Source organism: Odontesthes bonariensis, chromosome 4 (genome assembly GCF_027942865.1).
Source record: "Odontesthes bonariensis isolate fOdoBon6 chromosome 4, fOdoBon6.hap1, whole genome shotgun sequence".
Taxonomy (NCBI): Eukaryota; Metazoa; Chordata; class Actinopteri; order Atheriniformes; family Atherinopsidae; genus Odontesthes; species Odontesthes bonariensis.
This window is the reverse complement of record NC_134509.1, coordinates 2,415,253-2,442,578: the sequence shown is the minus strand read 5'-3', so window position 1 is coordinate 2,442,578 and position 27,326 is coordinate 2,415,253. Positions and strand designations below refer to the sequence as shown.

At 42.8% G+C, this 27,326-nt stretch overlaps 1 protein-coding gene across 2 annotated transcripts in view; it reads left to right on the top strand.

The window, feature by feature from the left end:
- Nucleotides 1-23,692, top strand: part of LOC142378219 (protein sidekick-1-like) — a 364,323-nt gene extending 340,631 nt beyond the window's left edge. For both annotated transcript variants that reach the window (XM_075462488.1, XM_075462487.1), the window contains 12 exons: nt 225-281; nt 412-513; nt 5,447-5,562; nt 10,690-10,876; nt 11,732-11,869; nt 15,521-15,682; nt 17,066-17,191; nt 17,641-17,805; nt 18,618-18,755; nt 19,890-20,010; nt 20,095-20,224; nt 22,051-23,692. In XM_075462488.1, the coding sequence (XP_075318603.1) occupies nt 225-281; nt 412-513; nt 5,447-5,562; nt 10,690-10,876; nt 11,732-11,869; nt 15,521-15,682; nt 17,066-17,191; nt 17,641-17,805; nt 18,618-18,755; nt 19,890-20,010; nt 20,095-20,224; nt 22,051-22,356 (1,748 nt within the window). In that variant the 3' untranslated portion in view covers nt 22,357-23,692. The remainder of the gene's footprint in view (nt 1-224; nt 282-411; nt 514-5,446; nt 5,563-10,689; nt 10,877-11,731; nt 11,870-15,520; nt 15,683-17,065; nt 17,192-17,640; nt 17,806-18,617; nt 18,756-19,889; nt 20,011-20,094; nt 20,225-22,050) is intronic.
- The last annotated feature ends 3,634 nt before the right edge of the window (nt 23,693-27,326 follow it).

Sequence of the window (27,326 nt, the reverse complement as noted above, 5' to 3'; positions counted from 1 at the left end):
TTCAAATGTTTCCCTGCTAAATGCAATAACTTCCTAACATGGCATTAGGATATTGAAATGTATCGTTCACTGGAAAAAAATTTCCCCTCCAAAAATAAGTAAGAAAAACAACATATTTGGACTAGAAATTAGACAAATATACTCGGTAAGACTTTGATTTTTTTCCAGTGTTGAACCCAAAACATTCACTGATTTCCGTGCATCTTTTTCTCGCTTTTTCCAAGCCAAGAGCACCTTCAAGACAGTCAGCAGCGGTACGCTCACAGAGTTCGAGCTGACACGTAAGTAATTTACTGCAGAAACGAGAAATAAAGCTCCGCAGAGAGACAGGGAGTGGGAATGTCAACTGCCATATGTACTTTTATGTATCAGAGATGTTCAAATGCCAAGACGTGTTTTTTTCTTCTGCAGAACTAAAGAAGTTCAAGCGCTATCATATTGTTATGACAAGCTATAATATCATTGGAGAGAGCCCACCCTCGACTCCAGCGGAGGTGTCTGTTGGAGAGGCAGGTAGGTGAAAACTGTCCGGATTTAACCGCCAGATCTAGGAATCTGTTACACTTAGGATAGGATAGTTTTTGGAAATGTAATTGACCTTTTTATTTCTCTACACTGAAAAAAACAACTCGTAAGATTTACTTAAAAAACCCTTTGTAAGTATTTGTAAGTAAAATTTAATGCTGTAATGTTAAGTAAATTTTACTTACCATAAAACATAACAGTTTTGAAGACATTAAGTAACATTTACTTAATTACATCTAAGTTTTAAGTTATATTTATTTAAACAAATTAAGTAAAGTCTACTTGTTTTTCATAGGCAGGAACATCATTTTACTCAAAATTTTAAGTAAATTTTATATATCTGTAGTATTTGCTGTTATGAAGTAACTTAGATTTTAACGATACACTTTCAGAGTAAAGTTTATGTACTATTTCTAGTTTTATGTACATACAACTATTAAACATTTAAATTGTATGAGGAAACCGAAGTAAAACTTACTCTTCTCCCATAATTCATGTATTACGTTAATAAAATGTTTAATTTTACTTGAGAAGCTCGAGTTCTTACTGAATTTTAAAAATGCAAGGCAGAAATTATGACAGTTACTCTAATAGAGTTTACTTCACCAAAAAGTCACTTTTTTCAGTGAAAAAAAATTTATTACAAGATTAGTTTAAAGCTTTACAAACTGAAGGGGTTTGACAGCTTTTAGTCATCTGTTTCTGAAGACGATGCAAAGGGCGTTGGAAGCTGGGAAAAATGGCTCGTATAGTGCACCCTGAGTTGGATCTTAAATTCTAGTTTCTAAATATGATATTATCCCATTTGCATTAGTTTCGACACCCTTCACCTCATTGGCATCTTCAAGTCTTTCTGGAAAGGCTTCGAGTTGGAATGTAAATAAAAATAAAACCTCTGCTCCAGCCTGAGATTATGAAAACTCACTTTTTTTTACTCAAGATCACTCATTTTCCTTTGATTTTTGTACGTTTAAAGGGACACTATGTAATAAATTAAGTCATTTATTAGCTCAAATCAACATATTCATACATAAGTTAGTCCTCATTGGTGTAAAATGATCTCTGTCAAAAATCTCACTTATCCTCCTGAGTGAAGAATAACTTGTCTGTATCTACATAGAGCAGGTAAGCTCTATGGAGGCTGCCATGTCCTTCCGGTCTATGAAAAATGACGAAGTGCCGAGAGGGACATAAAGCACTTCGAATCGCGATTTCCCCACCAGGCCTACAAGCAGAAATGACGTCATTGTGACGTCATTTCCGCCAAATGGCTTATTACAGCCGCTAATGCTAAATAGATTTTATTCCTTGGCACATATGTCTTTGTGTTCATTAGCTTTCTTTTTGTAAGTGCATCATCTTCTTCTTTTTATTATTATTCCTATGCTCCCCCTGGATATCTTCTTTTTGGCGTTATGCTCACATTTGTAAACTGTTATTTTGTTGATTTACTAATAAAGTTTAAAAAAAAAAAAAATGCTAAATAGATTTTATCTCGTAAATGATCCCACTAATAATGCATTAATTGTTACCAAACTTCTGCCGTAGTACACATAGGCTCTTAACTCACAAAACGAGGCATTAGAAAGTTTGTAAGTTTACCGGGAGTTTATTTACCGCTGCTAATGCTCCTATTGCTAACGCTGCTAATGCTAACGCTGCGTCGACGTCACTTCCGGTAACTCCCGGAATATGACTAATTGCATTGCTTGCACACCAAAGGAGATGTTATGTTATCTGACATGTTATCTGTCATCTGTATTCATAGTGTTGTTGTATGTGTGTTATGTAATCCTTTGTACTGTGTGTCTTGATTTCTTTTTGTTTGTATGGACCTTGAGTCTGAAGCTATAGCTTCTTGAATCTTGACACATTCCGCTTGCCGTAGTTCAAGAAGTTGCAGCGAACATTTGAAAACGTGAGGCGCTAGAGAGCAAATTCATTCAACTTTGCAAAATAAAATTGCACCACTAGATGGGGGAAGAAATTACATAGTGTCCCTTTAAGGCCTGTTCTGGCTAGTCTTCCAGCCCATGTCAGAGAAAAACATCCCCAGGGAACGTTGCCTTCATCCCAATGTTCGACTGCAGGGATGGTACCAATCAGGTGGTGTTTGGGGTCTGGTTTCCTCCGTCAAATGGTTCAAAATTAGTTTAGATGGTTAAGGGTCATTCGGGTGCACTCTACCATGAAACCCTGTTAGTTTTCATCCAAAACAAATGTAGCACAGTTAGAATGTAAAGTCCAGAAAAACAAGAAAAAAAGTATTAAAAAGCAACCTATTCAACCCAGCTCTGATGCATCTAAGCATTGGATTCTGAATACTCTCAAAATAACCAATGACTATAATAAAGAATTGCAAATAGCCTTCATACCTGAATACTTTGTTTGGCTGACATTTCAAGGAGGCCTGTTAGTGTTTCCAGCCTTCTTCCATTTTAGATCGAAGGTTCTGTACTTTTGGTCACTTTTAATGTTGCAGGAATATTATAAACTACAAATTTAAATTTAATAAAACACTTCAAAGAGCCCGTGTTTACCTTGGGATAACTGGCTGTTGCCTGATAAATGGATAATGGATGAATCTGAAACAACAAAAGGTTCAGAAACTTTCTGCCGTACGTTCGGTGCTCAGTTGGCAGATTTAAGCTCAGTGGCTGCTAGGATTTCATCATCAGAATTCCATGTTACACCATCATCAAATCAAATCAAACTTTATTTATATCGCACTTTTCATACTAAAAAGCAGCATAAAGTGCTTTACATAATAAAATCAATAATCAAATCAATTCATGCATAGACTCACACACACTGGATACATAAGTGTACAATAAGTATATAATAAAAAAAATAAACATTTAAAATAATGGATGAATAGATAAAAGTAAACTAAACAAAAAAAATTAAATAAATGAATAAAGAAAAATATAATAAATAATAAATAAAATAAATAAAGTTCAGCTGTTAGCTAAACTAAAAAGGTAGGTCTTGAGCCTCTTTTTAAAAACATCAACATTCTCTGGAGCCCTGAGCTTCTCTGGCAGGCTGTTCCACAGACGAGGTCCATAAAAGTGGAACAATGTCTCACCATAAGTTTTTGTTGGAACTTTAGGAACGACTAAAAGCCGGTACCAGAGGACCTCAGGGTCCGCCAGGGCTCATAATTTAAAAGCAGATCAGATGGATAAGAAGGCCCAAGACCATTAAGACATTTCTAAACAACTAAAAGAACCTTAAAATCAACCTCCACACTGGAAAAAATACCCCTCCAAAAATAAGTAAGAAAAACAACAAATGAAAGACGTTTTTGCTTGAAATAAGCAAAAATAAATCTGCCAATGGAACTAGTGAAAATCGGCTTGTCCAGATTTCTTGAAATAAGATGTGATATTTGGGACTTTTGAGATAAAAGTGATCTTGAAATTAGCTTAAAAACCTCTTCAAATGTCAAAAAAAGCTTGTTTCATATGATATGTGACTCAAAACAATTTGTTTTCAAGACTTTTTCATTTAACAAGATATTCCAGATGTATCGTCTTCAAACAAGTCCCTATATCTGGCTGAAATGGTACTTGTTAGGCAGTTGTGTCTTATAGATAGATAGATAGATAGATAGATAGATAGATAGATAGATAGATACTTTATTCATCCCAATTTGGGAAATTATTGTGTTGCAACAGCGTACAGTATAAAAGATATGTAAACAATTAGAGGAAAAACAAGCAAATAGAATAGAATAAAAATAGAGAATAAACATCAGCTATAAACAAATCTACAGTATGAATAGTTAATAATAGTAATAATAGAATGCTCTCTCCGGGTCGGGAATGAGATCCTTCCCCAAGTGGAGGAGTTCAAGTATCTCGGGGTCTTGTTCACGAGTGAGGGACGAATGGAGCAGGAGATTAACAGGCGGATCGGTGCGGCGTCTGCAGTGATGCGGGCTCTGCACCGGCCCATCGTGGTGAAGAAGGAGCTGAGCCAGAAGGCGAAGCTCTCGATTTACCGGTCAATCTATGTTCCTACCCTCACCTATGGTCACGAGCTGTGGGTAGTGACCGAAAGAACGAGATCGCGAATACAAGCGGCCGAAATGAGTTTCCTCCGCAGGGTGTCTGGGCTCTCCCTTAGAGATAGGGTGAGAAGCTCGGTCATCCGGGAGGGGCTCGGAGTAGAACCGCTGCTCCTCCGCATCCAGAGGAGTCAGATGAGGTGGCTCGGGCATCTGGTTAGGATGCCTCCTGGACGCCTCCCCGGTGAGGTGTTCCGGGCCCGTCCCACTGGGAGGAGGCCCCGGGGAAGACCCAGGACACGTTGGAGAGACTATGTCTCTCGGCTGGCCTGGGAACGCCTCGGGGTCCCCCCAGAAGAGCTGGAGGAAGTGGCCGGGGACAGGGACGTCTGGGTCTCTCTGCTCAAGCTGCTGCCCCCGCGACCCGATCCCCGGACCAGCGGAAGATAATGGATGGATGGATGGATAATAATAAACATCAGTAAACTAAATAAAAACAGATTTGTAAGTGTAATGAGATATTTGACTAGAAATGAGACAAATATACCTGGTAATTTAGATTTTTTTCCAGGATTCATAGTGTATGTGTGTGTATGTGTGTGTGGGAATGGGTTTGTACAGTTTAAATATGACAAACTCAGGAGTGAAAGGTTGAGCGTGAGGGAGGGGCAGTCAGAAAAGACTGGAGGAGATGATGAAATGGGGTGATATAGCCCTTTCTCTAGCCTGAGGTGCACACTGCTGAGTCTTGATACCTATGTGTGGCAAAGTAGAGTAACAAGGTACTTGCCTTAGGCCCATTCTAATTGGAAGGGTGGAACATGTTTTCTGTGCTTCCCACTCTTCAACATGCAGCTGCACACACACACACACACACACTCGGTAACTGAAGGTTTGTGCCCGCTACAGCTCCATCGGTGGCGCCTCAGTCCATCAAAGTGTCAGCCGTGTCTCCCTCCGGCCTGGAAGTGACCTGGGACATGCCCCCCCTCGAGACTCAGAATGGACTCATCCAAGGATACAAGGTGACTCTGAGGAAAACAAGCACAAACATGTTTATACACACTCAAAGAATACACATGGCTGCCTGGGGATCGGCGAAAAAAAGACTCCAACACACTCTCAGAGCAGCACTTTGCAATGGAGAAGCACACTGATAGCTCCTGCTGCCACGGAGGGGTCCGGCCGGCACTGCCGTGTCTTTAAGGGTCCTGCAGATGTGAGAAAAAAGAATTAAGTTTGAGGAAGAATCTGACTATCCTTTAATGATTTCAGTATCTCTTCTCTCCCAGTCTATACCCCCCACCCCCCCCTTCCACTCTTAGCACTTCAAACACAAGGTTATCTGTCCTGCTTTGGACACATTGATTTTTGCCAGAGCAGAGAGGGGAATGGAAAAGAAAGAGGGGAGTGTAATATTTGCAGAGTGGAGGAATGAGACGTGCAAGTGATCCCTTTAGAATCTAGATTCCAGGAGAAAATGGAGGGAATATATTTAAACTACCAGAGATGTGGAGAGGCAGGCAGTGGGGGTTAAAGGAATAATGATGAGAGAACGAGAGCAAAGAAAGGACCTTAAATGAATTTATAGGTCCTGACTTTTAGATGAATACCACAGAGAGCAGGCAGCACTCGGAGTAAACTTCACCGCCTTTACTCCAGTTAAGGTAGAATGTGAGTTTTTGAGCTGGCAGCACGCTAAACAAGACAGATGTGAAAGGTCACATAACCGGTGCGACAGGTTTCACGTTATGGGATTTTAATCCAGGCAACAACGATAAATACGTTCAAATGGATAGTTCTATCTTTTAGTTTAGTTTTTTTTTGTCCTAGATAAGTCATCAGCTTGTATATATGTCCATCCTGATCCTGTATTTTTAACTGGAAGAGCTGAGGAAACAGGCAAAAGAATGAAACTATAAAACCACTCCTCCATGCATACTGTTTTTCAACAGTAAAGATTCTGAATCAGCTAAACAAATTGTTAAAGATTCCACTTAACATTTTTGATGGGAGGAAATCTAAAATCATGCCCACGTTCATCCCTGGCAGCTTCCAGTTGTTTTCAGAGTAATCCCGAGGGTCTCACACTCTCACTGACTGCAAACACACATCCATTCAACCACAAGAGAGTGGATTACCAACTTTTTTCACTAAGACATTCACCTAAAGTGGCACAAGAGATATTCCCTATTTTCTACAATGGAATATTTAAATGGAAACACCTCCTGTATGCTGAAGGGAAAACATTATAATCTTAAAACCATGGTATGGATGAGTTCTAGCGCATCTCATTATAGAAAGAGCTCATGGATGGACAGACGTGGTTTAATGCTGCCCCCAAGTGCCGCTCAGAAGCTGCTGCTTTCAGCTTTCCAAGCTGTAAATATGGCCGCTGTTTATTCAGAATAATAACAAAATGGACCCCTTTGTGTGGCTCTTGACAGCTGTTTTTTTTTTTTTTTTTCAACCCAAACTGAGAGTTTGACGTTCCAGGAAACACTGAACACTTGAATTTCCAAAAAGCACAAATCCTCTTTTTCAGCTTTAGTGGGTTTGAATATTTCACATACTGAAATATTCAAACTTTTTTCTCAGTCAACCTGCTTAATGTTACTTCTTATTGTTATTAGTGGCTGTATTAAAGGTCTCACTGTGTTCCTAACCTCTATCCTGATAACTCACGGGCACATCATGCACTGATGGCATACAATCAGGCAGCTGCACGCCACGGACAGCAGATCTAGCAATCAGAATCATCCTCTCCTACTTTGCGTCCTTCTTGAAGGTCTGCCTCTGTTCCACAGAAAAAAACTGCAACTAGATCAGTCTCTGTTCCACAGAAGCCACGTATCACCATCTGATTACTGATGTGCTCGGGAGACGCGTGCTGCATCTTTAGAAGCACAGGTGCTTGATTGCCGTTGAATGTCTGTTGGAGAAACCGTGGCACAGGTTCATATCTGGAGTTTGCCGCGCTCTGATACGTATTTGTTTGTTTTCTGTGAATATTTTATGCACAGCCAAAACATTTGAGCTCAGAATTAAGATGCTGTGGGAGCTACTTCAGGTTGTTTCGCTTTAAAAGCTCCTGCTTTTTCTCCTTCTTGTCTCAGATGCACTGTAACCTTGCTGTTAGTGACAGATATATGAAATATTTATGTGTTTGCAAAGAAAAGGCCTCACTGGACATAAATAGAAGTTTTCCATCTACAAAAAAAAAAGGAATAGATTAAGAAATAATCTTTTTTTTTTTTTTTAATCTGTGGTACGTAGAAGTTCAGCTTTAAAGCAAACACATTGAGGTGTAGACTGTCTTATAGTGGATGTTATAGTCAGGATAAACAGAAGGCAGGTTGTTTTAACTAGGGCTGGGCGAGTTAACTCGTTATTATTGCGTTAACTCGTTAGTTATTTAATATTTTTCCGCGCATTAACGCAGGTTTTATTTGGGTAGGAAAGTTCAAAGAGACAGGAAGCAGGGGGCAGAGAGGGGGGGAACAACATGCAGCACAGGGCCGTCCGAGACGGGACTCGAACCGGGCCAGCTGCAGCGAGGACTATAGCCTCTGTACATGGGGCTGCTCATAGGCTTTTATTCTGTAAAAGTCTGTTGCTCACAGGCTTTTATTATTGTAAACTTTTACTCGGCCATTTTCATGTTAAAGTTCTTCCAGACGGCGGAGTCGACAGAACCAAAGACATCTGTAAACACTGCCAAGTTGAATTGTCTTCTCAGCGTAGTAGTTCCAGTCTAAAATATCACTTAAAGGCAAAACACACAACTGATAGCAGCAAGTCATTCAAGGAAACAGACAGTGGAGCGAGGCTTCTACATAAAAACTACAGAAAGATGCTGATGTTAAAAGTGTGTTTGCACAACAAATGTTATGGCACTTTCATTCATATGGCAACACATTTAAAATAAAGCTAAATGCTAAAAGCTATACGCTACTTTTGGATTCATTTTTGGATTTTTGCGTACAAATGCGATTAATCGTGATTAATCAGGGAAATCATGTGATTAATTAGATTAAACATTTTAATCGTTGCCCAGCCCTACTTTTAACACATCCAATAAATCTGGATATGCTTTTAAGAAGGCTGTTTGCAGTGAGATGATTATTACTCTGAGCTGTTTCAGTGTGTCACCTGAAAAACTTTGACATCATTAAATCATGACATTCACACGCCATGAGTTTCAGATCACAAGGCCTTCGTATTAATACTGATCTCATAGAGGAGGCAATAATCAGGCAACCTTTGCTCTACTTACGTTACTCGGATCAGCCAAAGTAACCCATCTGTCTTCATTACGGGCCAGTGTCATGAAAGTTATTGGTCACATTAATGATTATTGATTCATTCTCACGTGTTCAGTCTGCAGTGGCAGTACTGTAAGCCTTATATAATGACTCCTTAAATGCTGCTTATTCTATATATACGTATTTAAATGTTTGATTATGTGCATTTGGCCTTAACCAGATACTAATAAAACAATAAACTGATGAAACGGGTATTTCCTACTTCCCTGAGTCCTTGCTTAATGGCAACTGGGATAGGAACCCTGAATAGGATGAAGTGAGTATGAAAAATAGATGGATGGTTGTTACTTTTTTATTTTTTGCATTAACTCAGCATTATGATGCGATAACTATTCAAACCTTCTGAACTTCTGGTCAGAGTATGTGTTCCAGGAGAACTCGTACTGCTGTCTGAAGCGTAAAATAGGCAAAAGAAAAAGGAAACTTGTAAATGGACAGTAACATTGGGGGGTGTTGAATCATTGTGTTAAAGTGCTCGCTGCCACCATGAAAACAGTCTGTGGAAGAATGGTGCTCCATCCCCACAGTGAAGCGCCACAGACCTGTGAAATCAGAGCCATAAAGTACGATAAAGGTGCTCCGCTGGCACAGGATACTTACTTTTGTTTATTGACCGATTTGTAGGTTTTTAAAGAGGAGTTTCATGTGATGAAAGAAGTCAGGTACTCTGAGACACCATCTAATACCACCTTAAATATCTTACACCAACAAGTGAATGCTTTCTTGTCGGTCTGTTATTTTCTGTCTCTTCTGCCTCATTTCTATACGGAAGCCCAGAGCGGACGTGGTACGTATAAACTTTTTTCTGATGGTTTTCTCGAGATAACGAGATAATTATGTCGTTATCTCGAGAAAACAATGAGGGTTTTCTCGAGATAACGAGTTAATTTGCCGATGGTTTTCGAGATAACGAGATGACTATCTTTTCTTGAATGCTCATGGTCACTTTCTCAGTGTTCTTAAAGCCTTTCCAAGAACATTTGTGCATTTTCACAAGCAGAACTGTTACACAACCGCTCCATGTTTGATTCATAGGCTACTTTATTCAGTTTCCAATGAAAGGGGGGTAAAAATGGGTAAAAAACTTTGCCAGAAATACATATAAACACATATAAACAGGGGTGGACTGGGGAGAAAAAGTGGCCTCGAAAACCATCTGTAAATTAACTCGTTATCACGTACCACGTCCGCTCTGGGCTTCCGTATTTCTGTAAAGTTATTTAGACGGCAATCTTTCCCCGTCTTTTTTTTTTCTGCAATAGCACAATCTCTGTTTTTGTTGTGCAAAATTAAGAATAAACATGTATGCAGTCTTTGATTATTCTAAGCCTGCACTCGAGTTCCCGTGACAGGGAAAACTGTTCATGATGAAGATGTTAACCAAAGTAAAGATTTAAATGAAGAGACGGATGATAAATGAAAGTGTGAAGAAAAAAAAACCTCTGCATGTTTGTTAAAGGATCCATTTGGACAGGTCAACAGCTCCGTGGCAGTTGTGTAACTCCTTCGTCACTCTTTGGTGTCAACCTCCTTGTTTCTCTCTGCTTTTATCAAATAGAAACTGTCATTTTTTTTACTTCATCTTTGCTGAACAAGATCTTTCATCACGCTGCAACCTTGAGCTTGTCACAGTCTCTCTTTCAGACGATCCATAAACTCATCTCCCTCGTATTTACTTTGAAATGTTAACTCAAACACTGTCAAACTCTTCCAGTTGGCTCATCGACTTTTTTAATATAAATGGATGAAATGCCCAAAGTTGATTAAATCTAATCATAATCCACTTGTAGAAGTGTTATTTGACAGCCTTTGTTTCCTGTCCTGTAGATCCACTACTGGGAGAGAGACCAGCAGAACCAGACTGAGAAGGTGAAGGTGATTTTTGTCCCAGATACCAGTGTGCACCTGACCAACCTGAGCAGCTTCACACCTTATCTGGTCACGCTGACTGCCTTCAACACTGCTGGAGACGGCCCCCCCAGTGACCCCCGCTGGGCCAGGACCCTGCAGTCAGGTAGGAAGTTGTGACGGCTCCATCCCTTAAAACAAGGGCTGGGCAACGATTAAAAATGTTTAATCTAATTAATCACATGATTTCCCTGATTAATCACGATTAATCGCATTTGTACGCAGAATCCAAAAATGAATCCAAAAGTAGTGTATAGCTTTTAGCATTTAGTTTTATTTTAAATGTGCTGCCATATGAATGAAAGTGCCATAACATTTGTTGTGCAAACACACTTTTAACATCAGCATCTTTCTGTAGTTTTTATGTAGAAGCCTCGCTCCACTGTCTGTTTCCTTGAATGACTTGCTGCTATCAGTTGTGTGTTTTGCCTTTAAGTGATATTTTAGACTGGAACTACTACGCTGAGAAGACAATTCAACTTGGCAGTGTTTACAGATGACTTTGGTTCTGTCGACTCCGCCGTCTGGAAGAACTTTAACATGAAAATGGCCGAGTAAAAGTTCCGTACCCTTCTCCATGTTTGGTGGATCCGCCGATTACTTTCTTTTCCTGTTCCACAGCAGACAGCAGCAGACTTTTACAAAATAAAAGCCTGTGAGCGACAGACTTTTACAGAATAAAAGCCTGTGAGCAACAGTTTTACAAAATAAAAGCCTGTGAGCGACAGACTTTTACAGAATAAAAGCCTGTGAGCAACAGACTTTTACTAAATAAAAGCCTGTGAGCAACAGACTTTTACAATAATGAAATAAATAATAAAACCTGCGTTAATGCGCGATAAAATATTTAACTCGCCCAGCCCTACTTAAAACCAAACCAACAAGCACCGTATCAAAGTCTTACTGATCTTCTTGATTCGTCTCACCTCCTTTTTATCCCTCGTTCTTCTTGTGTGTGCAGCTCCCAGCCAGCCAGGCTACCTGACCTTCTCTGAAGTGACAGGAGGGAGCGTCAACGTGTCCTGGGGAGCGCCGCTCACTCCCAACGGGCAGCTGGAAGGCTACAGGGTCATCTATCAGCCCACTGCTCCTGTACAAGGTGTGCACACGCAGTAACACACACAGTAACACACGCAGTAACACACGCAGTAACACACGCAGTAACACACGCAGTAACACGCAGTAACACACGCAGTAACACACGCAGTAACACACGCAGTAACACGCAATAACACACGCAGTAACACACGCAGTAACACACGCAGTAACACACACAGTAACACACGCAGTAACACACGCAGTAACACGCAGTAACACACGCAGTAACACACGCAGTAACACGCAATAACACACGCAGTAACACACGCAGTAACACACGCAGTAACACACACAGTAACACAGTAACACAGTAACACACACAGTAACACACACAGTAACACAAGCAGTAACACAGTAACACACACAGTAACACAAGCAGTAACACAGTAACACAGTAACACACACAGTAACACACGCAGTAACACACACAGTAACACACACAGTAACACAAGCAGTAACACAGTAACACAGTAACACACACAGTAACACACGCAGTAACACACACAGTAACACAGTAACACAGTAACACACACAGTAACACACGCAGTAACACACACAGTAACACACACAGTAACACAGTAACACAGTAACACACACAGTAACACACGCAGTAACACACACAGTAACACAAGCAGTAACACAGTAACACAGTAACACACACAGTAACACACGCAGTAACACACACAGTAACACAAGCAGTAACACACACAGTAACACACACAGTAACACAAGCAGTAACACAGTAACACAGTAACACACACAGTAACACACGCAGTAACACACACAGTAACACAAGCAGTAACACAGTAACACAGTAACACACACAGTAACACACACAGTAACACACACAGTAACACAAGCAGTAACACAGTAACACACACAGTAACACACACAGTAACACACACAGTAACACAAGCAGTAACACAGTAACACAGTAACACACACAGTAACACACGCAGTAACACACACAGTAACACACACAGTAACACAAGCAGTAACACAGTAACACAGTAACACACACAGTAACACACGCAGTAACACACACAGTAACACAGTAACACAGTAACACACACAGTAACACACGCAGTAACACACACAGTAACACAAGCAGTAACACAGTAACACAGTAACACACACAGTAACACACACAGTAACACACACAGTAACACAAGCAGTAACACACGCAGTAACACACACAGTAACACAGTAACACAGTAACACACACAGTAACACACGCAGTAACACACGCAGTAACACACACAGTAACACAGTAACACACACAGTAACACAGTAACACACACAGTAACACAGTAACACACACAGTAACACAGTGACACACACAGTAACACACGCAGTAACACACGCAGTAACACACGCATTACCGCAGTAACACACGCAGTAACACACACAGTAACACAGTAACACACGCAGTAACACACGCAGTAACACACGCAGTAACACACGCAGTAACACACACAGTAACACAGTGACACACACAGTAACACACGCAGTAACATACGCAGTAACACACACAGTAACACACACAGTAACACACGCAGTAACACACGCAGTAACACACACAGTAACACACGCAGTAACACACGCAGTAACACACGCAGTAACACACACAGTAACACACACAGTAACACACGCAGTAACACACGCAGTAACACAGTAACACACGCAGTAACACACGCAGTAACACACACAGTAACACACGCAGTAACACACGCAGTAACACAGTAACACACACAGTAACACACGCAGTAACACACACAGTAACACACGCAGTAACACACGCAGTAACACACGCAGTAACACACACAGTAACACACGCAGTAACACACGCAGTAACACACGCAGTAACACAGTAACACACACAGTAACACACGCAGTAACACACACAGTAACACAGAAACACACACAGTAACACACGCAGTAACACAGTAACACACGCAGTAACACAAGCAGTAACACACACAGTAACACACGCAGTAACACACACAGTAACACACACAGTAACACAAGCAGTAACACACACAGTAACACACACAGTAACACACGCAGTAACACACGCAGTAACACAGTAACACACGCAGTAACACACGCAGTAACACAGTAACACACACAGTAACACACACAGTAACACACGCAGTAACACAAGCAGTAACACACACAGTAACACACGCAGTAACACACACAGTAACACACACAGTAACACACACAGTAACACACGCAGTAACACACGCAGTAACACAGTAACACACGCAGTAACACACGCAGTAACACACGCAGTAACACAGTAACACACACAGTAACACACGCAGTAACACACACAGTAACACAGTAACACACACAGTAACACACGCAGTAACACAGTAACACACGCAGTAACACACACAGTAACACACACAGTAACACACACAGTAACACACACAGTAACACACACAGTAACACAGTAACACACGCAGTAACACACGCAGTAACACACGCAGTAACACACGCAGTAAGACACACAGTAACACAGTAACACACGCAGTAACACATGCAGTAACACAGTAACACACACAGTAACACACGCAGTAACGCAGTAACACACGCAGTAACACACACAGTAACGCAGTAACACACGCAGTAACACAGTAACAAACACAGTAACACACGCAGTAACACACGCAGTAACACACACAGTAACACAGTAACACACACAGTAACACACACAGTAACACACACAGTAACACACACAGTAACACACGCAGTAACACAGTAACACACACAGTAACACACACAGTAACACACGCAGTAACACACACAGTAACACAGTAACACACACAGTAACACACACAGTAACACACACAGTAACACACACAGTAACACACACAGTAACACACACAGTAACACACGCAGTAACACACGCAGTAACACAGTAACACACGCAGTAACACACGCAGTAACACACGCAGTAACACAGTAACACACACAGTAACACACGCAGTAACACACACAGTAACACAGTAACACACACAGTAACACACGCAGTAACACAGTAACACACGCAGTAACACACACAGTAACACACACAGTAACACACACAGTAACACACACAGTAACACACACAGTAACACAGTAACACACGCAGTAACACACGCAGTAACACACGCAGTAACACACGCAGTAAGACACACAGTAACACAGTAACACACGCAGTAACACATGCAGTAACACAGTAACACACACAGTAACACACGCAGTAACGCAGTAACACACGCAGTAACACACACAGTAACGCAGTAACACACGCAGTAACACAGTAACACACACAGTAACACACGCAGTAACGCAGTAACACACGCAGTAACACAGTAACAAACACAGTAACACACGCAGTAACACACGCAGTAACACACGCAGTAACACAGTAACAAACACAGTAACACACGCAGTAACACACGCAGTAACACACACAGTAACACACACAGTAACACACGCAGTAACACACGCAGTATCACACGCAGTAACGCAGTAACACACGCAGTAACACAGTAACACACGCAGTAACACACGCAGTAACACACGCAGTAACACACACAGTAACACACACAGTAACGAACATACATGCTGGTTCTTAAAGTTTCTCCTGGATCGTCTGCAGGTGTGAGTAAAGTGGTGACGGTGGACGTGAAAGGCAGCTGGCAGCGATGGCTGAAAGTTCGGGACCTGATCAAAGGAGCAACGTACACCTTCAGTGTGCAGGCTCTCACAGTCAGCTATGGACCGTCTGTGCAGGCAAACCTGACCGCTCAGCCTGTGAAAGGTACCAGATTACAGTCACATTAGCTGTTAGTGGAAGATGTAAAGAAGGAGAAAAGCTCTTCAGATGTCTTCCTTTGTCTGACTAACAGTTGAAAACACGTTCAGGTTCCAATAATAGAAAAACGTACAGCAAATGTAATTCTTTTGACTCGATCTCAGGCTACCTTTACACGGAAACGATCTGAATCCAAAACGCAAAAGTGGCGTTTCGTTTTCACTTTTAAATCTGCATTTAGACGAGCGTTTTAGGGTGAAAATCTGCGTGCATACGGAAACGCAAAAGTGTGTGACATTTCATATTTATCGATGCAGTAAACACGCCAGATGGCTAGGTGGCAACACTACCAAGACTAAGTCTTTCTACTTTCTATGTGACGAGAAACGCAGTTTTGCGTTTTTCATCGTTTACACGGTGGCGCGACAGTGGAGCGTTTTCAAGAATTCCACTCTGGAGGGCGGTTTCACTTTTTTGCGTTTTCATGCCCCCAAAACGCCGTTACCATCTAAACAATATAGTGCATCCGCAAAAAGGTTTTGCGTTTTTAACCCGTTTTCGTTTCCGTGTAAACTGCCCCTCAGACCATGACAGGCACAATGAAAACTAATTAAAGTTGTGTCCTCAGACTCATCTAATAAAGACCAGAACGTGCGCCTGTTGGAACTAAATTGTATATATTCTTGTCATCAGGTTATATAATGGGATTGTATTGTTACATTGTTATTATACGTAAATATTTTTAAACAAGTACATGGAAGAGGAAGTATATTAACGGAGGACGATGAGGGATAAATATATGAATAGAATAGGGTTAATTGTTATATTGTAATTTGATTAGTATATGGTATATATTTATTTATGGGGAGTTATATATATATATATATATAGAAAGATATTCATATTTACATTTATGTTTACAGGGATATGTGTGTAGTATATATTTATTTTTGTGATTATATATTTATATAGGTGTATTGTAGTTAGGATGTTTGCAAACTGAGGAGTAGTTAAAAACGGGTGGGAAACTTAAAAAAAGTATTGTACTTCTTCCCATTCCTTTTTTCGAACAATGTGCGTTGTTTTGTTATGTATTAGCACTTTATGTGATTTATGTGTTGTTGTTTTTTGTTTGTTTGTTTTTTTATTTCTCTTTTTCTTTCTTTTGTATGTACAAATACTTACATACATTTTCTTTTTTATACTGTACATGTTCGAAAAATAGAAATCTATCATCATCATCAGCACATTGATGCTTATAAATCTATACATTTCAGGATTATAGTAATGCTAAAAGGGTTCATTTCCAGAAAAAAATGTACATAAATCAGCAGATTGTCAATTTGAATGTCCAAAAACAAGTGCAAATGTGTCCTTCTGTTACCGAAGGGTCCCCTGGTTCGCCGTTGGAAATGTCCATCACCAAGACCTCCTCTGCCCTCACTGTCCACTGGTCGGAGGGGGACATCGGGGCAGCGCCTGTGACTGGATATGTCATTGAGGCTCGTCCCTCAGGTGAGCTCCCAGCATCCACACGCAGGTCAGCCCTAACTTACAGCGCCTTTCATCATTTTCCGCTCATTCTTTTACCCGCGTGCACTTAACTCTCCCGAGCGCAGCCGGCTCAGCAGTCATTAGGACCCGCTGCGCACATCAAGGCCGCCACACTTTTCTAATAAAGATTACAAGACATGCAACACCAGAAGAGAGCATCCGTGGGAAAGTGTTCCAGCACTCTGCAGGAGACCAAGTGCAGATTGTCGTATAATTATACCGCTGCTTATAATAGTTCTGCCCTTTTATTAACAGTGATAACAGTAATCACTGTCGTGTGAACAATGCCCTCATCATCATCTTTTTAGAATGTAACCGCACAGTTTAGAATGATCTTCTCTCCTATGAAAAAGGGACTGATTCTCTGCTGGTCTTTTGTCTCCCTGCATCCATCACCTCTCTGCCAGCAGATGAGGGAGTGTGGGACTCCTTCATCAGACTCCTGCCTCCCACCAGCAGATCCGTTTCAGTGCCGCTGGAGCGCCTGAGGTCGGGAATCAGCTACGAGTTCAGAGTCATCGCTGTGAATCGCCATGGCTACGGACAGCCGAGTACACCCTCCGCTTCTCTGGCCGGTAAACACACACACCCTGAAAAGATGGCTTCATTTACACTGCAAGTCTTGATGCCCAGATCAGATTTTTTGCCTAAATCCGATTTTTTTTTTTAACGTGTGGTTACTTTAATAATGTGACTCATATCTGATTAACGCGATTACACTTGCCTATCACCTGAAACATGGCGCATGCCTACTGAAGTGTTCACCAAACTCTACTGCTGAGGCAAATGGACGACGTTGACATAGGTGTGATGCTAGTGTTGCGGTACATGAGAAGTTCGCCCAACATTGGCAGGATTTTAAGGCAGAGAAGGAGGAAAAGGGCCATTATTGCCTCCTCAGCTGTTCAGAGGAGTGTCTGGGTGCGAGACGGATCCCAGATCGTCGCATATTTAATGACGTGTGGAACACAATGTGTAAGAATATCCGATCTGCCTGTTTACACGGCGGTCGCATTGTCACATATCCGATTCATATCTGATAAAATTCCACATATGAAGGAGGCCTGTATCCGATCTCAAAATATCCGAATGCATGCGTCCTTGTCCTATTTACATGGTCAAAAACGTATCCGATCTGTGTCACATGAGAGCAAAAAAAAACGGAATTGGGTAACGTTTAACTGACAGTGTAAATGTAGCCCAAGTGTCGGTACATCAGACTCATCTTCAGTCTGACAGAGCATGCAGCCGGGTGGATGTGACGTCCTGCAGAAAGCCAGTGATCGTTGTGATCGTTGTGATTGTTGTGTGGTTTTGCTGCCATCTAAAGGCAGCTGGGCCTTACGGTCCAAACTTTCTTCAGCCGTGTCCCTCTCTCTGCCTGCAGCCCTGTCAGAGCGTCCCTTTTACGAGGAGTGGTGGTTCCTGCTGGTCATGGCTCTGGTGGGACTCATCCTCATTCTGGTCCTGGTCTTCGCTCTGCTGCTGCATGGGAACAACACAAAGTACAAGGCCTGCGGCACAGGTCTGCCTCTCTGTTTTTAAGTCTTTAACACCTTAATGTGTCTCAGTTGTGCCGCTAACATCATCCCGCTCACTTTCAACGGGCTTCCTTCTTACATCCTCTAATGATGAAGGATGAAGGGTCCTCCAGCTTTTGGGATTCCGACAATCTGAGACTCGTACACTTAGATATTCATTTCTGAAAACTCGAGGCGCTTGTCTTGTGATCAGAAGTGAAGTTGTAATAGGTTTGATATATCCAGGCTGAATGGTGATATACAGTACACTGGAAAAAATGCCCGTCCAAAAATAAGTAAAAAACAACAAATAAAAGACGTTTTTGCTTGAAATAAGCAAAAAAAATCTGCCAATGGAACTAGTGAAAATCGGCTTGTCCAGATTTCTTGAAATAAGATGTGATATTTAGGACTTTTGAGATAAAAGTGATTTTCACTAGTTCCATTGGCAGATTTATTTTGCTTATTTCAAGCAAAAACGTCTTTTATTTGTTGTTTTTTTTTACTTATTTTTGGAGGGGCATTTTTTTCCAGTGCTAGTCCCAGCTCGCACATCATGAATGTGCATATTAGCACATTTTTACCAAAAAAATGCAGAAATGTTTGTCGTAATTTTTTTTTCTTTCCGGTGGGATGACATCATAGGCAAAGAAATGGTCCTCAGCTCTCTCTTAGGGATAATAAAAGCTCCAAAATTCACTGTTGAAGTATTCATTCTTATATTTGAATCTTCTCTCATGTCAGGTATGTTGACTAAAGCCCAAAACACCGACTTATCACCCAGTGATGCTCAGCAACACGGGTAGAAGTTCCTGTCTGTTTTTCTGCTCCCTGGTATCCTTTAATGTCCACAGCGGTGGACGGAGGATATTAGAGTGTTAGAAAGAACTAAACACTGAGAGCTACAGCAAAGACTGCCATGTTCCAAACAGCACCCATATCTCCATTAAAAACATGACATTTTTATTGTTGTTGGGGGGTTAATGACTAAGCTGCTCTGTGTTGTAATTACCTGCATATCAGAATTAAACTGAAGCATCAAAACATCCAATCAACGAGTCTGGAGATAAACCCCCTAATTGGTTAAGTGGCTGTTGATATTTGGTGTTTTCATCAGTTTTCTGTTGTTTGTTCTGCAGGGAAGCACGTCACCACAGGGGAGGAGTCGGTAACCCTGGACAACGGCGGCTTCACTGCTCTGGAGCTTAACAGCAGAACCCTCAACACCAAGAACTCCTTCCTGAAGAAGAACGGCACCAGGTGAGCGCTCGCTGCCCGTCTCACGCTTATATCTGGCCTTATTTACCAGAATCTGACAGATTTAGTGTCTGAATGTGTGTCCAGGTCTCCTCCCAGGCCCAGCCCCGGGGGTCTCCACTACTCTGACGAGGACATCTGTAACAACTACAACGGAGCCGTGCTCACCGAGAGCACCACCCTCACTGAGAAACCCACCGAGGTCTCTGAGTCAGAGGTACCTCTTCGCTTCTCTCTTTCTGGCTCTGGACCAACACCTCAGTCCCAATCACACTCTGCCTCCATGTTAGCAACCTATGCTAAAGTGTTGTATTCTATAATCATAGCAGAGGTATCCCTCTGCTGTTGTTTTGCCTGCGTTTTCTTGTATGTTCTCCTTTAAAGGGACAGTTCGCCTCTTCTGACATGAAGCTGTGTAACATCCCATATCAGCAACATCATTTATGAACATCTTCTTACCCCCTGCTGCGTCCTGTGAGCAGAGTTCCAGCCTCGTTTTGGTGTTGATGAAGGTAGTCCGGCTAGTTGGCTGGGGTTTAAAAAATAAAGCGTCTTGCTTCTCAGAACAATATGCGTTCAACAGAGTAATACATTTGCATCACAAAATGGTTCTCCAGGAAAAAGTCAGACCTCACAATCTCTTGGCCCTATTTTCTCTCCCTTCGTATCACTGCGCGCTGTGCAGACCGTGCTACGGTGGCCGACACGTGCAAACGCGTTGCAAACAGCAGTAAAACGCTGCAAGGAAGTTCACAACGTAAGTTCGCCAGGCCACTAGGGGGTCTCGACCTGTGTGGGAGGCCCTATCCGATAGGGGATCGACTATGGGAGATTGGAGGAGTAACGAAGGAGAAGAAAGTCAAAAGGTACGTTGTCCTTTATGTCTTTATGCCAAGTGTTTAAAAAAGACATAAAGGACAACGTACCTTTTGACTTTATTCTCCTTCGTTACTCCTCCGATCTCCCATAGGTCGAGACCCCCTAGTGGCCTGGCGAACTTCCGTTGTGTTTTCGAGTGAACTTGCAGCGTTTCTCTCTTGCAGTCGTTTTGCCGTTTGCACATGTCGGCCACCGTACCGTGCAGACCAAAGTGCAGACCGAGCAGTCCGCTGCTTCCGAGCAGCAAACAGCGTAACAGGCGCGGCTGTCGGCAGGCGGCAGCAGGCAGTAATACGAAGGGAGAGAAAATAGGGCCAAGGGATTGTGTGGTCTGACTTTTTTCTGGAGAACCATTTTGTGATGCAAATGTATTACTCTGTTGAACGCATATTGTTCTGAGAAGCAAAACGCTTTATTTTTTAAACCCCAGCCAACTAGCCGGACTACCTTCATCAACACCAAAACGAGGCTGGAACTCTGCTCACAGGACGCAGCAGGGGGTAAGAAGATGTTCAGAAATGATGTTGCTGATATGGGATGTCATACAGCTTCAAAACTATCCCTTTAAGGACAAAGGGTGTCGCATGCTGTACAGCATGAAATGCTTGAGGCAGGAGTCTGAGCTATTATCAAGTATCAGTGCTAATGGCTTAGCAGAAGAAGAAAAAAAGAAGAACACCATAGAAGCTCAACACCTTCACTGGAAAAAATCTAAATCTTACCAAGTATATTTGTCTCATTTCTAGTCCAAATATCTCATTACACTTAATATAAGACACAACTGCCTAACAAGCACCATTTCAGCCAGATATAGGGACTTGTTTGAAGACAATACATCTGGAATATCTTGTTAAATGAAAAAGTCTTGAAAACATCTTGTTTTGAGTCACTTATCACATGAAACAAGCTTTTTTTAAAAGAGGTTTTTAAGCTAATTTCAAGATCACTTTTATCTCAAAAGTCCTAAATATCACATTTTATTTCAAGAAATCTGGATAAGCCGATTTTCACTAGTTCCATTGGCAGATTTATTTGCTTATTTCAAGCAAAAACGTCTTTTATTTGTTCTTTTTTTTACTTATTTTTGGAGGGACCTGAGTCCTCCTGCCTTTAACACGATGTCCCCGCCCTCTCTAACCGGTTTGTGTTTGTGTTCCCATCCAGCTGACGGACAGCGACTACGAGGACGAGCAGCCCAAACACTCGTTTGTTAACCACTACATGAGCGACCCCACGTACTACAACTCCTGGAAGCGGCAGCCCAAGGGCCTCAAAGGGGTGGGCGCTCCCTTCGTCTACGAGGAGTGCGCCACTGCGGACACGGAGCCGTACTACCAGACGGTGGTCACCCAGCACAGCACGGGGGGAGCGTACACGCCCACGGGACAGCCCGCGCACACGCACGCCAACCCCAACACCAACCCGCCGGGGTCGCGCACCCCTGTGACCGGGTTCTCTTCCTTTGTTTGACTCTAGAGACCAGATCTGCACAAAACGCGCACACACACACACACACACACGTGCACGTATGGCAGGAGGGGAGCTGCTGTGTGTTTGGACTAAAGGAACTGGTTGTGAATCAGCCCCAAAGAACTAAACTTCCACTTCTCACTCACCTTCTCTCCTCGTTCATGAAGACGCGTGTCTGTAACACCTCGGTGTCGCTGTGCCGTCACACACGGTTACGCCTCTGTTTTCCACACATTCTCGCCCCTGGCACACATCCCCCCCCCCAATTCTCGTGTCTGCTCCAGAGACTCTGCAAAGTGAGCCGGAAGCCACCACGACTCCATTTGTGTTCACATCTGGGAGAGAATTCACATCTGGGAGAGGATTCACCTCGGAGCTGGAGGGAGGAAGCCGGGGTTTCTGCACAAAACTTTTCCTCTCTGTTTTTCTGTCTCTACACGTAAGTGCACAAGCCCACCCACGCACCCTCTGACGAGCCGTAACCTCGAGCTTACGGAGAGTTTCCTAAATGTGGCGCAGGGGGAAGCAGCTTCTGCTGACAGACTGGTTCCTGCACAGCAACACGGAGCTGTCAGCTTTCAAAGATCACCGCAGAGAAAAGGAAAGAAGAGAAACAACAATCGATAATCACAGTTTTTGAACATGAAAAGTGGGTTCTTTAGCACTTTTAGCGTTTTCAGTAAGAGTGTTGAAAGGTCTCTGAGAGCGACGCGTGACGTTTGGGTTGGAATACGTGGAAAATGTTTTGGATTTTTGGGGGTTTGTTTTGTACCGTCCCTCCGCCTGTTCTCCTTTTACCGCAGCTTCCCGCTTCCACTGAGCCAAAAGCCCGACCAGCTCATCTTTATTCCCCTCCAAACTTTCTGTTCTACGAGTCTGAGTGTGGCGCGTGTGCATACAAGCATGCGTGCAAACACGGTCCGATCATCCGTCTGTGTAGTTCTGAGCAAAGTGTGCCATCGTGTTTAAGTTTGTGTTTCTGAGATGGATTTTGTACAGCGAACCCTTTTTACTCGTGTGCTGTTGTACGCAGCACCAGAGGAATGTGTTGTACAGTAACCGATGAGAGAGGCGAGGGGGCGATGGTTGAAGGTAAGCCGCTGTCACAGGTGGGACACTGAACAGGATCTTTATTATTTAAACTGCATCCGAACTTTGAATCATGAAGCTCCATCCTCTGAATCGAACCCCGTGTACTTCTCTTCAGCTGCAAAGAAAACTCATGTGTAGGTTTTTGTTCATTTATGATTTTAAGGTTCATCACCCCCCCTCCACCCCCCACTCTGTCATGCTTGTTTTGAGCCCCATACAGTGTGAATAAATGGTCATTGTTTAACAGAGTGTCTGTGTGGTCATCTTCCTCTACACCAGGGGTGTCCACATCTGGTCCTGGGGGGCCGCCGTCCTGCAGGTTTTAGACGTTTCCCTGCTTCGAAGCACCTGATTCAGATCGATGCCTCATTAGCAGGCTGCTGCACAACTTAACAATCTGTTGAAGAGGCGGCGGCCCTCCAGGACCGACTTTGGACATCCCTGCTCTACACCAACAGAGTTCCAGATGTGTGCTAACACGGAGAAAGGCAAGGCCGGTTTATCTGTACGGCACAATCCAACAACAAGGTGATTCAAAGTGCTTTACTGAGACATTAAAACAGTAGAAATAAAAAGCATGATTTAAATTTTAAACAAAAAAAGAAAGAAATAAGAACAATAGATAAAATCAGGAGTTAAAATGTGATTAAGTTTTGAAACTCCAGCTTCAGATTTGGAGCTTTATTCAGCTGAAAATAGGTGTGTCTTCAGCCTGGACTTAAACACACTGAGTGTTCCAGCTGATCTGAGGCTTTCTGGGAGTTTGTTCCAGACATGTGGAGCATAGAAGCTGAATGCAGCTCCTCCATGTCTGGTTCTGACTCTGGGAACTGATAGAAGACCGGATCCAGATGAGCTGAGGGGTCTGGGAGGTTCACACTGGGTCAGGAGGTCCCTGATGTGTTCTGGTCCTGGACCAAAGGTTTTTACCAGACCTGTGAGGATCGTCTCTTTACTGAAGTAGGAAAACAGGCGCCAGTGTTTCGGTGTTCTCTACCAGTTGGTGTTCTGCTCAGTGTGTGAAAGGCCTGTCTTCCCCTGAGTAATGGGATGCATTCAAGAAAGCCCGGGGAGTTGAATTATTAAACAATGATGTAAGAGCTAATTAGACGGAGATAAAGTGCAGTCATCACAGTGGTGGTGTACGCTGTGCAAGCTGCAGGTTTTCTCTGCCAGTCCATCCCATGTTAACTGTTGACACATAGATTATGATGCTTCATCCAAAGAAATGGCACGTGGAATATTTTTTTTTTATCCATACAAGCTTTCAGTTCCATGGACAACATGAGCTGAATTCATCACCTTCAGATCCACTGAACATCCAGAGGAAGTCACAGGTGGATTCTGGCTGTTTAACCCTCTGAGATCGATGGCTTGGAGCTAGGGATGGGAATCGAAAACCGGTTCCCAGTGTTTCAATTCCTTGGAATCGTTTTGCCGATTTTGCAAACGATTCCCTTATCGATTACAGTGGGCGCGAATGACGTCACCACGCAACGTTGCGTGGCGAGTCCGGCGCAGCCAGCAGCCAGCAGTAAACATGGCGCCCAAGCGGTACAAACGCTCGAAAGTTTGGTTACACATCCCTAAAAAAGACGATAACAGGGCAACTTGCAAAGTGAATATTTCACCAAAGGGAGGAAATACTACCAACATGCAATAACTATGAATGAATGTCGCGTTTTCGATCCGCTCCGGACTAACGTTGGTGAATCTGAACCCAGCAACGTTAGCAACGTTAGCATGTCCTCGGCTAACACTGCAGGTAACTAACTAACTAACACTGCCTATCATGTTAGCACCATTTGCCTCATTGTAAAAGCTGCTGTTAGTAACGGTTAAGGTTAAATGAATGCCTTCTCAGGCATTTCATTTAGATGAAATCATGAGAGACAGAGCCTGACTGGCTCAGAGCCAGAGGCTGGTGGTACTACCCCCAGTTCACCTCTACCTCCAGCTTCTCCTTTCACCAGAGCAGGAAGAGTTAAATTACCCAGGCCAGGATAGACCAATGTGGACCTCACCGTTGTTGGGTTTGTGAGGTCATGACTCGTGTTACTTCTAAACTAAACAAAGTTGATGCTAATCGACCGGTTTGTTGTCCTTTTTCTCCAAATGAGAATCGATAAGGGAACCGACAAAGAACCGAATCGTTAAGCAGAATCGAAAATGGAATTGGAATCGTAAAAATCTTATCAATTCCCATCCCTACTTGGAGCCCCTCGCTGCCCCGGCAAATTCTCCCAAGAGCTGAGCAGATGAAAGGCATCTCTGCAGAAGAGGAGCCTCAAAGCAGCCGTGCAGCATGGGGAACGATGTTGGTTTGGGCTTTCTGTGCCGCCTCGGTGACTCACCGAACCCGTGTGGCACCCAGCTGTTGGGTTTGTAAAGCTGCCTGTGTGCGAGGGGCAGCGGTGGAGCACACGGAATCAGACAGCCACATGGTTGTCTTACTCCACAACACCAGCACGCTGTTGGAAAACACAGTGTGCTCTGTGTGACATTATGTGTGCAATCTGCTCATCTGAGGCTGCGTTTACGTAGTTTTATGACCAGGTGAGGACCAGAGTGATCAGAAAGAGATAGTGCAATTTGAATGCCCAAGTAACGAAAACCATTATTAGACCAGCGAAACGGTACTATTGAGGACGGAAGGGTTTTGGCAGAATCATTAAAGGATAAAAGTTTGCTTTTTTGGTAGTTAAGTTTGTAGCCGGATATAGTGCTGAATTTGTTAAGAATATTTAGGATAATGGGAAAGAAGGAGATAGGGTCTGAAACATACAATAGAAGATCATCAGCGTATAAAGAAACCTTATTAACTATATTAAATCTTGTTATACCTTTAAAAGAGGCCTCTGCACGTAGCCAGAGGGCTAGGGGCTCAATAACCAAAATAAACAATAACGGGGAGAGGGGACAGCCCTGTCTGGTACCGCGACACAGAGGAAAGGAGGGGGATAGAGTGTCCGTACAGAGGCTCCAGGTGAGGAATACAAGAGCGTCACCCAGTTAACAAAGGCCCTGCTAAGTCCAAATTTGCCCAGCACCTTATATAGGAAGCTCCACTCAACCCTGTCGAAGGCCTTTTCAGCATCAAGGGACACAACGACTTCAGGAACTGTAGCACTAGGGGAGGTGATGATATTAAAGAGCCTCCTGGTGTTACATGAGGACTGCCTCCCATGAAACCAGTCTGATCCATATTAATAATTGCGGGTAGTATCCGCTGTAAGCGTAGTGCCAAAACTATTAGTTAATATGTTCTTTGCATATTTTGTTGGACCTGCACCGAACTGCAGCTCCAGCATCATCTCCTCACTGATGATCACTGCCAGCCAGTCTGACTGCTTCTCTTTATCTCACTGGAACCTTGTTTTCTGCTGTCAGGGTCAGTGAGGGTTTACTGTGAGCTTTCCTGGACGGGAATCCCATTTCCTTCTTACACTTTGGTCACGCCAAGTTGAATGATCTTCTTGAAGGGGGTTCATAACCCTTTCCATTGCTTCTACCTGCAGGTGTGATGTTGGGACCGTGTTTCAGCAGCTCATTAAAGGGGAACTGCGGTATTTTCAACATTAAGCCTCTTTTCTGAGTCGTCTGCAATGTTTTAGAACCCCCCTCACCGCTTTTTTGATGTTTACTGCTGTCTCCGGTATTTGCCTAATTTTGATTCTTCTCAACCTGCTTCAGAACGGCAAGTCATGGTTCATGTCCTAAAAGGTCCGTAAAAGCACCATAAACGTCCGTTTTCAAAATCATCAACTCACCGGAGTGGTTACTGGTGTGCACTGGTAATCCATATCACATTTCGTTGCGAAAAGTTGCTTCTGTCGTGTTTTATTTGGCAGCTCGTTCATGCTCGCACTATTTTCTTA